Source organism: Pelodiscus sinensis, chromosome 6, assembly GCF_049634645.1.
Source record: "Pelodiscus sinensis isolate JC-2024 chromosome 6, ASM4963464v1, whole genome shotgun sequence".
Taxonomy (NCBI): Eukaryota; Metazoa; Chordata; order Testudines; family Trionychidae; genus Pelodiscus; species Pelodiscus sinensis.
The window spans coordinates 79,014,973-79,032,615 of record NC_134716.1 but is presented as its reverse complement, the minus strand read 5'-3'; the positions used below and the strand labels follow the sequence as shown (position 1 = coordinate 79,032,615).

At 43.3% G+C, this 17,643-nt stretch overlaps 1 protein-coding gene across 2 annotated transcripts in view; it reads left to right on the top strand.

Annotated features, from left to right (window-relative positions):
- The window catches only part of VCAN (versican), a 158,352-nt gene that overhangs the window by 61,579 nt on the left and 79,130 nt on the right, over positions 1-17,643 (top strand). For both annotated transcript variants that reach the window (XM_075932193.1, XM_075932194.1), the window contains exon 6: positions 14,957-15,250. In XM_075932193.1, the coding sequence (XP_075788308.1) occupies positions 14,957-15,250 (294 nt within the window). The remainder of the gene's footprint in view (positions 1-14,956; positions 15,251-17,643) is intronic.

The following is a 17,643-nucleotide window of genomic DNA, read 5'->3' as shown; positions in this document are numbered from 1 at the left end:
GACCAGTCGGAATTGAAAATGCTGCGGGGGATTTAAATATTTTAAGAGGAATAAGGGATCTTCTGGAAAAGGCTTTATTTTCTGAAAGATCCCGTCTAGACTGGCGCTTTTCTCCGGCAAAGCCCCGAGCCGGAAAAAAGCGGCATCCATGTTCATGCAAATGCCGCAGGGGATATTTAAATCCCCCGCGGCATTTCCAATTCCGACTGGTCTCATTAGCATCCCTTTTCCAGAAAAGGGTGCCTATGTAGACACAGCCATAGAGTAAGGGCCTGCTTGACATTAATAAGGATATCAGAATTTAGCCCATAATGAAGATGCTTATCATGTGAATGAGCAATAGTTGGGACCCTACGTATATTGGCTTTGTATCGGAGACAACATTAGACCAGATGGTCCTATAAAGAGCATGGTAATATTAGCAGTTGACTTTAGTTTAAATATGTACTAAATTCACATTATTTATATGGTTAGTTACAGACAAAGATGTGTATCAGCTAGAAGCATTTCAGCTTTCTTCCTTCTTTTCTGGCTTTATAAAATTACATTGCATGAGACATGAATTTGTGCAATACAAATAATTAACCTAAATTAAAACCAGTCATCTAGGTTATGTCTTACCATTTTCTTGTTCAGAGGAAAGCAATAGAGATTAAAGGATGTGCACAATTATGAGTAAAATATGTTGAATTTTCTTAAAAAACATGGGGACTAAGGTTGCCAGATGGTTTAACCAAAAATACCGCACACACCCCCGGGGGGGAAAAAAACCACCAGGGAAAAAAAAATTCTGCTGCGGGAGGAGGGAAGGGGAGACCAAAGTTGTTGAGCAAAAAAAAAAAAAAAGAGAGAGTGATTAAGCAAAAAAAAAAAAAAACCCTTAAAAAATAAAAAATAAAACAGCATTAAAACCACATGGCCCTTTCAATGCATGCAGAGTCAGAGTAGGGATAGGAACGGTAGAGCACTAAGACCCAGGGAAGGCATTGCTTCCCCTTGGTCTTTAGGCTTTTTGCCGGCGGTCATTTTGTGTTCTTGTTCAAGCCAGAACTCAGCTTCCCTGTGGAATCAGTTAAGCAGGAGGGTGGGGGGCAAGAGGTGTCAGCGGCCGGGGGCTGGGTCCAGTTGCCAAGTGTGTAGTAGGGTTGCCAGGTGTCATGATATTTTCGCCTCCTGGCTGGGAAAAATCAGAAAATACTGCACATTTTAAGTGTCTGGTATTTTCTGGATTTTTTTACCGGACTGTCCGGGTCAATACGAGACACCTGGCAACCCTAATGGTGACCTGTTATGTCGATTTAAAATTTCAGCACTATAATGATTAAAAAAGAGATTGGAAACAGTTTTTCTTTAAACTAACTAGGCCTTGGCATCGTGGCTTATAATAGTTTTATTTAAATTTTTTTGTAGTTCATTTCACCTCATTATGCAAGGTTTTGAACACAGTAAATCAGTGCTTATAGTTAAAGGTCTCAAAGGTGGGCTGTTAATTGAGGGGATTCAGTAACCTCGCTCTCTGCTTAATTTCATTTCTATCTGAAACAAGTTTCCCACCAGTAATATTACAATATCTATTGATTAGAAATGAATGGCTAAAAATATGTCTTTCAATTCTGCTCTCTGGTAAGAATGAATTTGAGATTAGAGTTGTGCCAGTGGCGCCTAAGGCCAGTGTTACCAGATTTGCCCAATACTCTGGGGTACGCTCATTTATTGGAGTTATTCTTATGGGACTGGGGGAAGGTTAATAATTCTATCAGTGTGCTGTTTGTGCTTACTTGTGCTCTCATATGGAGCTGAATTCACCCTGCTGCCAATTCCCCCTCCCACTGGAGCTCTCCTGCAGGAACTAGGTTCCTCAGGATGGGGTTCTTACCACCTTAGCAACACACACAGACACTCACACCCACTAACAGAGCATGTCTGAGAGGACTGGGTAATCAGCACTCACAAGCTGACCCCCTCATATGTCCCTGGATTCAGCTGGCTGGGTTTAGCAGCAATGCCACACTGCACCCTCATGTGCCTTTGGACTCAATGGGCTGGATTAAACAGCACTTTAAGCTGCCATCCTCATACGCCCCCAGGTTCAGCACTTCCCTATCCCCACTTTCACACCACAATTATTCAATGGTAAACCACATGATGAGCAAACCCCACAGGACTTTGGGAACTACAGGGATCTTTAGCTTGGTACAAGAAGCATTGATGCAGAGCGAATGGGGAAGCCAAAACAACACCCCAGGGTATGTCTACACTACCCCGCTAGTTCGAACTAGCAGGGTAATGTATGCATACCGAACTTGCTAATGAAGCCCGGGATTTGAATTTCCTGGGCTTCATTAGCATAAAGCCGGCGCCGCCATTTTTAAAAGCCGGCTAGTGCGAACCCCGTGCCGCGCGGCTACACGCGGCATGGGCTAGATAGTTCGAACTACGTAGCCATTCCGAACTATCTGTACTCCTCATGGAACGAGGAGTTCGGAATGGCTACGTAGTTCGAACTATCTAGCCCGTGCTGCGTGTAGCCGCGCGGCACAGGGTTCGCACTAGCCGGCTTTTAAAAATGGCGGCGCCGGCTTTATGCTAATGAAGCCCGGGAAATTCAAATCCCGGGCTTCATTAGCAAGTTCGGTATGCATACATTACCCCGCTAGTTCGAACTAGCGGGGTAGTGTAGACATACCCCCTTTGAGGAAGAGTGAGCAAAAGAGAAAGAAAGAGAGAGAGAGAAGCAACTAGCTTAATAATGAAAGTTATTTATTTCTGAGTAGTGAATAGATATCAAACAGTTACAATATTAAATCTAAATTGAAACTGATCACAAATGTTAGGTAACCATATAACAGTTTACATAGAGCAGGGTCAGGAGGCTATGCTTAGAGAGGTTGTTGATGGGAGAGAGAGAGAGAGACCTCACCACTCTATGGAGCTTGCACTGATCAGGGTTCCCAGATGATGATGGTAGCCGGGGGTCCAGAGAGCAGGAAACAAGCAGAACAGAGCCCCCAGCATGATCAGACAGGAGATGAAGAAGTCTCAAAGAAACTGATGCAGTTTAAATCCAGGTATCAGAACAGTTTTGCTTGGGCAAAGGTAGGAGTTTTTATAGGGACAAGACAATAGTTCAAAGAGAAAGAGGCGAGACAATAGAGACTGATCACCCCTGGTTATGGATGATGTTCCTTGAACGAGCTCACAATGCAGCTAGGCCATTTCAGTATTTTGGATGTCAATAGGATCGTTACTAGAATTGGTCTGATAATGACTAATTTGGGTGTGAGCAGGCCTGGGTTCATTAGCATCTGGAGCAGAGATTTCCCATCAGGCAGTGCTTCTCTGCATTCGGTATCCCATAATTCACTGCAGTTCCTGCCTTGGAAGATCTGGTCTCTATTCTGTATGCTAATGAGTTCTATTTCCAATGCAAATGAGGCTGGGGTGTTTCCTTAATTAGTTTAGGTGTGTCTTCCCTGGCCTTTTCATTGCTTTGTCTGATTCTAGCCGAGGCCTAGGGGAAGGGGGGGGATGGTTTTCCATGAATGTCACTCCCTGGCTCCCCAAGATCACAGGGCTGGTAGGTAACACCAGATCTACATTAGCGAGAAAATCGATGTTAGATATGCAATTCTAGCTACGATAATTACGTAGCTGGAGTCGATGTACCTTACATCGATTTTCTGGGGAGGTCCCACAGTGGGAGGTCAACAGGAGAAACTCTCCCATTGACTTCCCTAACTCCTCTCCACTACAAGAAGTACTGTGGTCAACAGAGGTGCCCTTAGCATTCGATTTATCAGGGCTTTATTAGACCTGCTAAATTGAATCCTGACACATCAATCCTCTGGGAAGTACAGATAAGGCCTAAGTGAAGTCCCATGGATGAAGTGGAGGGCTGTGTGTGTGTGGTCCAATGGGCAAAGCCCTGGAACTTTCAAGTTAGAAGCCATGTATGTATAAGATGCAAACAAGGAATTGTGCTAGAAAAGTATTTTTGGGGTGGAAATTGAGAAGATTCAAAAAGCCCCTTCCCCATGACACTCCTTTTTTCCCAACTAGTATAGGAAAACAATAGAAGACTGGATGGACTTTCAACATTTGCCAGTCACTCTCAACAATTGTTGTTGTTGAAATGTATGTAAGAATAAAAAGGAATATCCTTACAGAATAAATCCTCATGTTTGGGGTATTTTTGGAGGATTCAAAGCTTCCTCCAAAGTCTGACTGAGTCAATGAAAGTTTTTCTATTGATTTCTGTAGGATAGGGGGGTTGCCAGGTGTCTAGTTTTGGATCAGAAAGTCCAGTCAGAAAAGGAACTTGACAGTGACTGGTCAGTACTATTGATCAGACACCCAAAGTCCACTTGCTATGGGCAAAGGAGATGGGGAGATATGGGGTCATCACCTGCACCAGTCTCTACACAGATAGAAGGGTGCCTCAGACCCAGCTCCATAGGCGAGTCTCTTCCAACCTGGAGAGAGGGATGTGTGGATGAGAAAGAAAAGCAGCAAGTAATTGGACCTGGAGTGGGGGAAGGAGAGGATGGGACTGTGGGGTCTTGGGAGAAAAGGTGGGTCTGCAGGGGTGGGGCCTCAAGTGGAAGGAGGGGGAGGCCTTGCTTGGGGCTTTGAGAAGAGGAGATAGGAGGAGGGTGGGGGTGACAGGAAAGGTTCTGGCACTCCTGTTGGAATGTCCATTTTTTAAATATTAGAAAGTAGGGTTGCCAGGTGTCTGGTTTTGAACCAGACAGTCCAGTATTTGAGGAGTCTGTCTGGGAAACAAATTGAGAAAATACCGGACATATTTGTCTGGTATTTTCTAATTAGGTAAGTTTATTATTATGAGGAGTATCAGTACGTAGTTGCGAACTGCCTGGCTGGTAGACACACTCACGCTGTGTCAGTGTGTCTACCAGCCTGGCAGTATGTAACTATGCAAGGGAGGGGGGCAGGGCCTGGGCAGGAGGGAATCCCCAAGGCCGGACTTGCTCGTGCTTCGCTGGGACCGTGCGTGGGACGGGCAGTGCCCTGGGATCTGTGTGCACCCAGGTTAGTACCGCTCCCTGCTGGCTGATTCTCTCCCCCTGCTTCCCCCAACCCCCTCCCAGGCAGCCCTGCTTCCTGCCAGATGATTCTCCTGATCCCTCCCCTCCCCCCCCAATCTCTCTCGACCAGCCCCGCTCCCCCCGACACCCTCCCTGCCAGCCCTGCTTCCCTCCAGCTGGTTTCCCCTCCTCCCAGCCCTACTCCCCTCCCGGCCGGTTTCCCCTCCCCTCCACATCTGAGATCAAGTGTGTCCGGTATTTTTTTTAATCCACCTGGTAACCCCATTAGAAAGTTGGCTACCCTAGCTTTGGATCAGACCCTAACCCTCATCCTGAATACATACATGAAAGTGATTTGTCTGAAAAGCCTATGGAGGGTTTAAAATTCACTTGGCCCTATCAACAAATAAGAACTAATAAAACAATAATGCTGGGTCACAGCTGCTACTGCAGAATATAATGAGCTGCAACTCACCTTAGCATTTGGGGGCAGGCCTGTGGGAAAAATGTCCTCCAAATGTAATAAATTCTCCTCTAGCATTATCACATCACTGTGCGTAGATTAGGATTCATAGCTTGCAAAAGGTTAACAAGATACTTGATTGCCTGACTCCCAATGATATTAATGGAAATTGGGCATCCCACACAAGGGATTGGCTTATGATTTCCAGGCTATCTGTAAAAGTAGAACTGCAGCTGAGATTGCCAGCCAAACCTTTGCTTCAGGGACACACACACAGACACTGGGAGCTGGACCAGGAGCCCCCACTGATGAGCAGGTATGCAGGCTCTGAAGAACTGTACATAGCTGGAATCACCCAAGCATGTGGGCTGTGCCTGGACAGACACAATATATGTGAGGAAGATGAGGTAGCAGAGTCCGATTGACATGATCAGACAACCAACTGCTGATCTTAATGAGGCCACACGTGGCTGGGACTGCCCAATACGTGAGCTGAGCCCAGGCAGGGACAGTATTTGTGGGAGCTGGCTGCAGGGCATCAAGTTATAGCAGCTGGAGGGGAAGCAGCCCAGGATTTTCTTCCTGCAGCAGAAGGGGAGGATGTTGTTTTGTTTCTCTCTGCCAGAAGGCTTAAGAGTGACTCAAAGCCCGCATCTACATAATGGAGAGATTGAGCCATCGGTATCCCTGTCCCAGCTCCAGGAGCCATGGTAATCATGGTATCCATGGATGGCCACCTGAATGGGAGAGCTGTTGGCATCCAGAGTTGGGAAAGCTGGTCTACAGCCAGTAAGCCAGGCCAGTGCCCCACAAGGGCAACTAGCTCTTTACAGTGAGCACCTGTTCACCAAGCACCCAAGGCATGTGGGGAAACTTGGGAGCATTTTGGTTGTTTTTACCTAATTAGTTGATATTTACTGTTTATTGCTGTGGGATTGGCTGGTTACTTCTTTATTTAATATCCCAGCTTCCTTTACCAGCTCTCTTTTCCTTCTTGCAATTTACTCCTGTTCCTTCAAGGGATAAAATAACTTTTTATCTTTATCAGTTGGCCCTTGATTTCTTGTAGATATAGTAATGTCCTAGGGATCGTTGAGCTGCCTATTAGGTGATGCACCCAGATACTAGGTAAAGGCAGTGAACACAAACAGCCCATTGGTCCTAAGCCCTGGAGGAGGGCAGAATAAGGAGCTCTACTACTCTTGGTAGAGCAGAAATGACCCCAGAAGGGAGTGTGACAGATAAGGCAAATTCAGGTATATCTTGAGACTAGTATTCACTGCATGAATGCTCTCTGTACAGGTTATTGGTATCTTAGGGTTGCCAGGTGTCTGATATTTGCGGCCTCTGTCTGGTAAAAACCCCCAGAAAATATTGGACATGTAAAATGTCCAGTATTTTCTGTTTTTCTTGGACGGAAGGCCACTTGGGACATTCTTCCCCTGTTGCGTCTGGCTGGGAGAGTGGGGGGATTTAAAGAGACTTTTTTGTGCTGGTGTTTTTTACTCAACAACTTTGGTCCCCCTTCCCTTCCCACCCCCACCATGTTTGGTATTTTTTGTGGAAGTATCTGGCAACCCTAAGTGGTCTAGGGACTATAGTCAGCACCTTGAGGGAAGGTTATGCAGCACCTCTGGAAACTAAAAACAGTGGTGGGTAATTACAGTAGTCTCTTGGACTTGTTAACAGCTCCAGAAATGCTTATCACCTAGTTCCCCATCCATCTTACCACCCCATCAGAGGGTTTGTATACACTGATTCTTGCTGGGTTCAAGAGCCCCAGAAGAGCCTGTGTAAAGAGCCTGTTTGAATGGACAGAGAGGCCTTTGTCCAGTGGGAGGGGAAAGGCACCTGGTGGAAGGCTTGGAGCCTGCCGGGACTGCCTGGGAGTGAGGGTGGGAGAAGGCGCAGGTAATCTTAAATAATACATTAGACACTTTTATTGTTTGATATGCTTTCCCTGTAGATTTTTTATCCTAAAATCATGTACTTTGCTTTGGAAAAGCTGTTTGGTTACTGGTAACTGCTGGCATAGCCTTTGGAGAAGCAGCAAAGCACAGGGGCTGCAGAGTAGTCAGACTGGCTACTGGGATAAACACAGTGAAGGGCAAGGAAGTTGTGAGTCTAAACCGCTAGTGAGAAGAGAGAGGCTCACAAGTTTCTTGGCAGAGAGCCGACAGCTAGATCTTTGAGACCCAAAAGGGAATTCCTTGAGCAGATCGTGAAGGGAGATTAGAGGTGCAGTTACCCAAAAACTGTGACAGGGCTGCACAGGGGAAAAGGACAGAAATTTAAAGAATGAAACCTGAGGTTGCCCTTAGCATTTCTAGTTCTCCTTCAGTGCTGGAGAGGGCATGGTTGCTGGTATCATAGGTTCCAAAGGCTGGGGCTGAGATACACTTTCCACACCCAATGCCTTCCATGAGAGGCTTTGGCCTACTGAGTCCATGCAGTATGAGGACTCTGGCTGTGGAGCTGGCCCACCTTTATTTTCATACTTGCTTTTAAAGCATATGGCTCATGAAAATCACTCGCTCGCTCTCCTGACTCAGGGAGACTTCTGGTGAGGATAAATAAGTGAATTATGCTTCAAAGGAATGGAACTTCTTACAAATCCACCTGATAAGCCTCCAGACCCGAAGCTTATTGGCACAGCAGTGGTAGTGAATCAGCCTTTGTCTGCAACAAAAAGCTTGGCTTCCCCATCTAGCTTGTTGTATTTGACAGGAATAAAAAATAAATTTTGGCCAGGGGCTTTTTTAAACTAAGCAATGCAAATACTTATAACAGGAAAATCCTGGAGATTCTTTCAGTGCTCGGACTGTTGAGAGTAGGGAATCAACCTGAGACTTGACCTGAGAAAGGGTCCAAGAATAATACACGTTGCATTATTGTCTGTAATCAAAGTGTTGTCATGGTTTCCATTTCGCCCTTGCTGTTGCACGGCATGGTCAGATGTAGTTTTCCTTCCACTTCTGCTCCAGGCCCTGGGCTTGCCTTAATAATTTTGCTGAGTTACCTCTCAGCATTGACTCCAGCTATCAAAACATTACTGATCATGTTTAACTTCTTGGCATTCTTTTAAAGAGGAAAAGTTGATTCTTCTTTGCTTTGGTGATGGGGGCTACGTCAGCTATGTGCCTGCCAAACAAGTTTTCTGTTTCTTTCTTGAAAGTGTGGAAAAAGTGCAGTCCTTATGTTTTGGTTGGGAAAACTTGGAGCTTCCAGACAGCATAATTAAGCAGCTTGTGAGGGGATGGCAGTAACCCCCCGCCCCCGCTAAGTGTGAGACTTAGTGCCCCCAAGCACAAGGTGGAAGTCATTTTGAGGGAATACGCTGCAACTTAAATATGTTTGATTAGTTTCATTAGCAACTTTTAATGCTCCTTAGAGGAAATCTATAAGGGTCAATTCTTTCTGTTTGGTTGCTTAGAGGTGATAAGATGAGTGCAAACAGCAGCCAAATTTGACCAGTCCCAGTGGAAGCCAGGACTTGTGCCTTAGTGAACTCTTATTTCCCAAATCCCACTGATGAGAAGCAGAGCCTGAGCGCATCTGCTCTATGTTTCATCATTTTCCCATCATACTCCTGGGGTTTCCATATGAAGGGGAGGAATTAAATGAGCTCCTTTTCAGCATTATCTCTTGCTTCTGAGATTTACCTCTCCTTCTGTACTAAGGGAATAGTATGTAGAAAAGACACAATTGGGGAGCAGCATGAACAAGTTGTGTTTTGATGAAAGAAGGGACCAGGGATACAATGAAGTAAGGTTGGCTCTTTCTTCAGATATCTCAAGACACAAAGGATTTCCCCATTGCTGTTGGGACATACATATGGGGTGCCGGTGATCTGTGCAGAGGGCACAGATAGGTCTTTCCCTCCTATCCCTTCCCCTACAGTATGTGCACAACAAAAGCCAATAACTTGACACCCAGCCATCCCTGAGCAAAGAGAATGCCACCAAGATTTGTTCTCAGCATTCTTACACCAGTGTGTTTGTAATGAGATACGGGCACGCTCCTTGTATTCCCCAGTATAGGTTGAACCTCTCTAATCAGGCATCCTCAGGACCTGACTGGTGCCGAAGCAGAAAATTTGCCAAACCATGGGAGGTCAATATCATTTAGCAGCATTGCCAACACTTCTATTGCTTACTGGGCTCTTTAGAAGACAATTAGGAGTAAATTAGAGGTAAATAATAGCACAGAACATTGGGAGCTAGAACTGGTGGCTGTAAACGAACTTTATCAGATCGCAAGAAACTTGGCTACACCCATGATAAGTGGACATCTGGCTAACTAAAATCAGGCCAGGCCATGGATGTTGCTGGACCAGAGTGTGCTGGACTGGAGAGGTTCAACCTGTCTTGTCTGTAGGCGATAATGAGGGAATACATGGCTCACACTTGCTATTGGAGTAGTAACACCATTGGAGTGCCTGTTGTCTTCAACCACCATTTGGGCAGAGAACCTCTTTTTTCTCCTTCTGTTGTCTTCTGGAAGCAGTTGATTCTTACAGACATTAATGACCTATATAACTTCTTTTAATTTAAAGTGAGAACTAAGGCATCAGATGACAGAAACTGGTCTCACTCAGCCCCATGCATGTATTTTAATTCTTTTTCTCATTTAAGCCTCAGAAATCAGAGCTAGTGTAAATCAGATCCCTACCTCTGGACTATCTGATAATAGTCTTGGAAATATTTCTCCTATGGGTTCAATGGATGAAGGTCACTTTTTTATGTTTTGGAAAACTGCAGGTCAGCTTTTAAAAGTTGTATAACCAGACCCATCTACAAAAGCGACGAGGAGTCCTGTGGCACCTTATAGACTAACTGAAGTGTAGGTCTATAAGGTCTATAAGGTAAGTCTATAAGTCTTATAAGGTCTATAAGGTAAGTCTATAAGGTGCCACAGGACTCCTCGTCGCTTTTGCAGATTCAGACTAACACGGCTACCCCTCTGATACTTCAGACCCATCTAGAAGTTTTGCTTGATTTTGTTTTTCTGTTGGGTCATGATGGCTGTTACACTGCCGTAAATGCAGATCAAATTAATATTGACACATAGACTTGTCATTTCTTTTCAACTTGGACAGACTGATTGCAGGCTAATTTCTTGTAGTCTCAGTGTGTGTTAATTAGAATTTGTTTTGGACATATCTAATGGGTTGTTTTTTTACTAGAAGATTTGAATTCTAAGTATCTAATTTCTTGGCTTGAACAAATGAAAATTGCTATTATTTTAACAGTTATTTTTCTAATTTTCACATTGGCATTCTTGAAGGAAATTAATCTTTATACAATACAGGGTGGAATGACGAAATTATTTTGCTGATTGCTTTGCCATCTTTTTGCATGCTTCATCTCCAAAAAGCTCGTATCATGTCCAATAGGTGGCAAGAGGCATAAAACTAGACTCTGTTCAGGCATTTTGACCCATTTTAAATATTTTTCTTTTAAATGTGTCTGGGGATTTTTTCAGCATTTTTTCATTAACTGAGTTACAGACACAGATGTCATCTTTGTTACACCAGAAGAATTTAGAAAGAAAGAAAAAAACTTGCCCTCTAATATATCATTACAGATTCAGTAAAAAGAAGTGATGAAATGGGTTTTTCTCATAAAAGTTAATGATAATATATATTTTTGTTAGTCTCTAAGGGTGTGTCTAGACTACGTGCCTTTGCCGACAGAGGCATGTAAATTAGACATACCGATATAGTCAATGAAGCGGGGATTTAAATATCCCCCTCTTGATTAGAATAAAAATGGCTACTGCGTTGTGCTGGCTCAGCTGTTTGTTGGCTCAAAGCGGCAGTCAAGACGGGGATCGGTTGACAAGGAAAGCCATTTTCGACCGATCCTGTAAACCTTGTTTCACAAGGCATAAGGAATCGGTAGTCAACGGCTTTCCTTGTTGACCGATCCCCGTCTTGACTGCTGCTTTGAGCCAACAAACAGCTGAGCCGGCGCAACGCAGTGGTCATTTTTATTCTAATGAAGCAGGGGATATTTAAATCCCTGCTTCATTGACTTATGTCAGTCTGTCTAATTTACATGCCTCTGTCGGCAGAGGCAAGTAGTCTAGACGTACCCTAAGGGTACATCTACACTTGTTCCCTAGTTCGAACTAGGGATGCAAATGTAGGTGACCGGAATTTCTAATTAAGCGGGGATTTAAATATCCCTGCCTCGTTAGCATAATCTCGCTCACGTGCTATTCCACTCACCAGCTGATTCGAACCAGGAAGTGCGCTCCGGGATGTGTTAGTTCGAATCAAACCCCTTGGTTCAAACTAACATTACTCCTCATTTTTTGGGGAGTAACGTTAGTTCGAACCAAGGGGTTTGATTCGAACTAATGCATCCCGGAGCGCACTGCCTGGCTTGAATCAGCTGTTGAATGGAATAGCGCACAGGAGAGATTATGCTAATGAAGCAGGGATATTTAAATCCCCGCTTCATTAGCAATTTCGGTCGGCTACATTTGCATCCCTAGTTCGAACTAGGGAACAAGTGTACACGTACCCAATGGTGCCACAGGACTACTTGTTTTTAAAGTTACAGACTAACACAGCTATCCCTTGGAGGCAGATGAAAGAAGGCACTCTCTCTCCCCACCACTCAGTTTTGCAGTATTATTAACATTGAAAATGCAGGCACATTGCAAGGGTGCCTTCTAAATAAATATCTCTTTGTGTGGCAATGATGGGTAGATTTCAGCAGTGTGTAGGCATAATATGAAACCATGAAAATACATTCCCATGGTTTGCATGTTTAAATCTAGTAGCAAATGACATCACTATGCAGAATGGTATGCACAATTCAGTGCATGGGTATAAAAATGTGGGTCCCAATTTGTATGTAACTCACTGTGCCTGTATCATAGAGTCCAAATCTCAGCCTGGCTAGTATGTGTGAGTAAATTTAATAGTTCTGTTCATAAGCTCAATTTGGTACAGTTGGAAATATCACTTTCAGAGTGTGGTCAAGATTGCAGATGGTGTAAATCAGTGTAGTTAGTGGAGCAACTCCAGTTTTTACTCACTGAAAGTCTGCCCCTGCTTTGCTTACTCTTTTCTTTCAACCCTTTTACAGAGTACAACTTCTTCTGTACAGATACTGTAGATGAGAGTGGCTTTATTTGCTCTTTACATACCACACCTGTGGCCCTTGTGCCATTATCAAATCAACTGAAATGCAAGCTTTGGAAGATTGTTTTGCCTCACATATGTACCATCCTTAGGAAGTCTAATTCAGCCGTTAATGGCTACAACAGAGATCCTGAAACTGAGAGACATGTTCCCAGGGAGACATGAAGGAACATTTGGGAAGTCTTGGCAGGGGCCCAGGCCATACTTCATACGCAACAGGATAGGGATGCCATTCAGCTCTGCTCCTGACCCCAGCCCTGTACCTGGGGCCTTGGCTGCCTGCCCCACACCTAGCTGAAGCTCCGCCCCCAGCTGTGGCCCCTCAGGCCCCTTTCCTCTGTCCATGGCTCTAGAGTGAAGGGCATAGAAAGGAGCAAAGGGAGAGTATCAGGTAAAAAGTTTGGGGACCACCGGGCTGCAGTGATTTATCCTTTGGTTAGAAATTCCCTACAATTTGTATAAGGAAACACATGATATGAAAATGATATTGCAGCTGTAATAACAAATGACAATACTTGTAAGAGTGAGAAAAAATTGGCCCGCTGCCTTCTTTCATATTTGCATTCCTTTCAGGCCTAGTGTAAGTGCAATATTGATGTGACTAGACCTGCTCATATGGATGAGGTCTCTCCATCTGCCTTGTGTTAGGTTTTCTGGAGACAAATACATGGGTGAGACAGATCACATGTCCAGAGGGGCTAAGTAGCTCTCCCCAGCAATAGGAACCTTTGTATTCTGGCCCACAGAAGATGAGAGAGAGAAAAATCAACTTCTCACAAGTATCTTGAGTTTACACTGATTTTTTTATTATTATTTTAAAACTCATTAGCTATAGTCTTAAGCCTAGACAGAGGAAGCTGTCAAACAGGGGTTAACTTTGTTATTATATTGATTGATTATATTATATTGAGAAGCTCTCTTAGGCTATGTCTACACTGCAAACCTTTTCTGGGATACTGGCAGTATCCTGGAAAAGCACTGCGACGTCCAGGGAATGCGTCTGCTTTTCTGGAAAAAAAATCGGTAAATCAGACATGTTTTTTCGGCATCCCTGTAAACCTCATTCCATGAGGAGGAAGGGATATTCTGAAAGAGGGTTTTTCCCAACATGTGACCCCGTGTACATAGGTCAAATGTTGGAAAAGCCTCTTTCAGAAGAAAAGTGGAAAAAGAAACACAAACTGTGGTTCACAATTTGCGAATCTTTTTCCGACTTTTCCCTCCAGTGTAGACATAGCCTCAGATGCTCAAACCAAACCAGAAAAATCAACTTTTCATAACAAGTATCTTGAGTTTACATGGAATTTTTTTTTTAACTTTGTAACTAATGAGTTTTAATCTTAAGCCTGACAGAGGAAGCTGTCAAACATTGCACCAGTCCCAGTTTATGGGGGTTAACTTTGTTATTATATTGATGGGTGACAGAGAAGCTCTCTTAGATGCTAAAACAAAACAAAACCACAAAAAATATCAATTACAAAATGGCTAATTACATTGGAACTGATTTTAAGGCACAATACTCATTTTGTTCAAGTCCCATTTATAAGTGGAAAGGTATTATTTGGAGATTGAAGACAAAGTGCACAAAGGATCTTCTGGACTAATTTGTCTATTTCAGCGGATGTCACAGATTCAGGGCATACAATAATATGCCCATAGAAATGATTATCATTTTCTATGCTATAAGTAGTTGACATGTAAAAATATCATTCTAAAAACTGATTAACTGTAGCCACTAAAGATCATTTGTATTATCTATGCCTCAAGAGAGATCCTAGTGATGACAAGAAGGGTTAGCCAAGTAAGAGGCCTTCAGATGTAAGAAACTAGATTTGCTCTTCCTGAGATAAATAAGCACTGACTAGTCATATTCAGTGCATTACTGAGTGCACCAAAGTCACAATTACTAGTCCAGCCCAAGGCTCAAGCTGAAGTCACAGATGGTTTGGCTTCACTGTGTCCTGCATGTTAAGGGCAGGAGTCTGTCCTCAATCCCTGCAGAATTCCCTCACAGAAAGGACATAGATTAAATCTTTCTGTTATGTGACGAGTGAATTAATTTTGTGTGCATGTATATAGAGTGAATTTGGGGCAGATTTGATTCTCTGGTCACAGAGCACACAGACAAATTTGGAGGGCAAGGCCTTGTTCTAAATATCTCAACGGGGCATGGGATTAAATTGAATTGATAATGGAAAGCAAGTCTCAACCTTAATACTGGAGAAGCAGTTGGAGCTGGAGTATCAAGAGGGAACTGATCAGTAAAACTCACCTTTGTTTTTATTCCTCTAGGCGATGTGTTCCACGTGACACAACCCAACAAGCTGACCTTTGAAGAAGCTAAGAAGCAGTGTGAGAAAAGGGATGCAGTTCTTGCTACAGTTGGGGACCTGCATGCTGCCTGGAGGAATGGCTTTGACCAATGTGACTACGGCTGGCTGGCTGATGGCAGCGTGCGTTACCCTGTGTCTGTGGCTAGAATCCAGTGTGGAGGAGGTTTACTTGGGGTGAGAACCCTGTATCGCTATGAGAACCAAACAGGCTTTCCCTACCCACATAGCAAGTTTGATGCCTACTGCTTTCAACGTAAGCTTTTTTTTATTAGCTTTTAAGAATGTATTTTTGGTTACAAAGGGGTTTAACCTGCCATTTTGCTTGATTCCATTCCTTACATAACATGTATATTGTGTAACTAAAGCATTTCATTACTGTGGCTTTACAGAACAAAGAAGCCAAACAGAAACAACTCTGTTAAAACAGTATTAAGGACAAGGCAAGGCACTATAGAGAGAGAAAATGCTGAGATAATGTCTCACCTGTCCCCTGTTGGTCCTCAAAAGTGTGGCACACATTTTTCAAGAGCCTCCCATGATTTACTGGATTACCTATGGCCAGGGCTTTCCAAACCGTGATGAGCCCTGCTTACCAGCCATGCTGTCCGGTAATCTGCGCATGCCCAAACCTGGCTCTTCCAGGTTACAATCTACTTGCCACAGGCAAGTAGATTGTATTATTTGTCGAGCCCTGCCTATTGTTGTGGAAATGTGTGGCTGAGTTGAGGCATCCAGGACTGATCATGCAACCCATACTGACAGTGGTATTCCTTTTGATTGATGTCAATGACATCCTTATTTCAGTGACTAGTCCCATTAAAGTTAAGGTGTGAGGGAACTTGCATGAGTAAATGTTGAAGTACTGGGTCTTTAATTAAAGACTTCTGGTTTCTTGCCTTTCAGTGACAGTAGGCCTCACCCACTCAGTGTCACTCTGTTCTCCTCCGGCTACGTCTAGACTGGCCCCTTCTCCGGAAGAGGCATGCAAAGCAGGCAAGTCAGAATAGGGAAATCCGCGGGGGATTTAAATATCCCCCGCGGGATTTAAATAAACATGGCCGCCGCTTTTTTTCCGGCTTGGGGAAAAGCCGGAAAAGAGCGTCTAGACTGGAGCGATCCTCTGGAATAAAGCCCTTTTCCGGAGGATCTCTTATTCCTACGTTGCAGTGGGGTCCAAGTTACGAACAGCTCAAGTTATGGCCAAGTGTTTGGTCCATAACTCGTTTGTAACTTGGGGAGAAGCTGTATTTGCAATTTGTTTTTTTTTATGACCATTTTAAAGTATGATGGGTGAATTTCATCCTGTTTTGGAGGGACTGCAGAAGCCCCTTCCATGGGTTGAAATAGTGACAGTTTTGAGGAGGTGGCTGTTTGAACTCAAGTCTGGAGGCCTAGTTCTCAGTGAAAAAATAAGATTTCACCTTTCCAGCCCCGGAAATCGTAACTCACATAAAGACTGTCTACTTGGGCATAGGTGTGTTGAGTGAATTTCACCTTATGAAAATAGAATTTGTATTTTGCACTTTGTATTTTATCTTTTTGGGAAGTTATTCTTAGAGCAAATTTTGACATATCTTGGAGTTTACTAATATCCTTCACAAGAATTTGCATGGCTCATTGTCTTCTTTTTTTCTCTAGTATTTCAGACACTGTTCACAGATGTAAAGACTTTATTAGTTTTCAAACAAAAAGAAATCCTTCACAAGAATTTGCATGGCTCATTCTTTTTTCTCTCTAGTGTTTCAGACAATGTTCACAGATGCAAATATTTTATTAGTTTGCAAACAAAAAGAAATCAAAGTATAACAAACTATTTTACATGAAAAAAAAACAATAAACAAAACTAATATGGTTTGGGAATAGAGTGAATTGCTTCAAAATGTTTTCTCTAGCATTTTGAATTGAATTCAATATTGCATCAGTATTAAATAAAACCAAATGCTACAGTCTGAGTCTGGTGGCAGAGTTCACCAGTTACATCCCTTTTTGTTTATAGAAACAAATGTAAATGTGTGTGTATTTGGGCCATATTCTGTACTCATTCAGGGCCTGATCTTGCCAAGTGCCTACTCAGAGGAGTTGGATGCTTTCCCAAGATATCGAAGGGATTTGAAACCACACAACCCTGCTCAGAAGTAGAGCTGTGTGAATAACTGATTTTTTTGGTTGGTTGGCCATTACACAAAACTGGAACCCCCCCATCCTCCTCCCCCCCAAAAAAACCAACCTCATTTGGAGTTAACTCCAAGTGATTTTTTTCAAAATATTTGTCAAGCTGTAAAATTAAACTTTTTTTAATGCTTCTTTTTCTTCCAATCCTAAGAACATAAGAACAGAGATACTAGATCAGACCAAAGGTCCACCTGCCCCTGTATACTGAATTCTGGGTACATCTAGAGTGTGTGTTTTTTTTAAATGAGATATGCAAATTTGGTGCTAATTTGGTGCTAATTTGCATATATTTTTCTGATCGCTTTTTCGAAAGCTGTTTTTTTTAAGTGAAAGTAGCCTGGATGCTTTTTTTGGGGGAAAAAGCCCCTTTTTCAAAAAACCGCATAAACCTCTTTTTAAAGGAAGAGCGTTTTTTTTCGAAAAAGGGTTTTTTTCTGAAAAAACTGCTTCCAGACTACTTTCACTTTCAAAAAA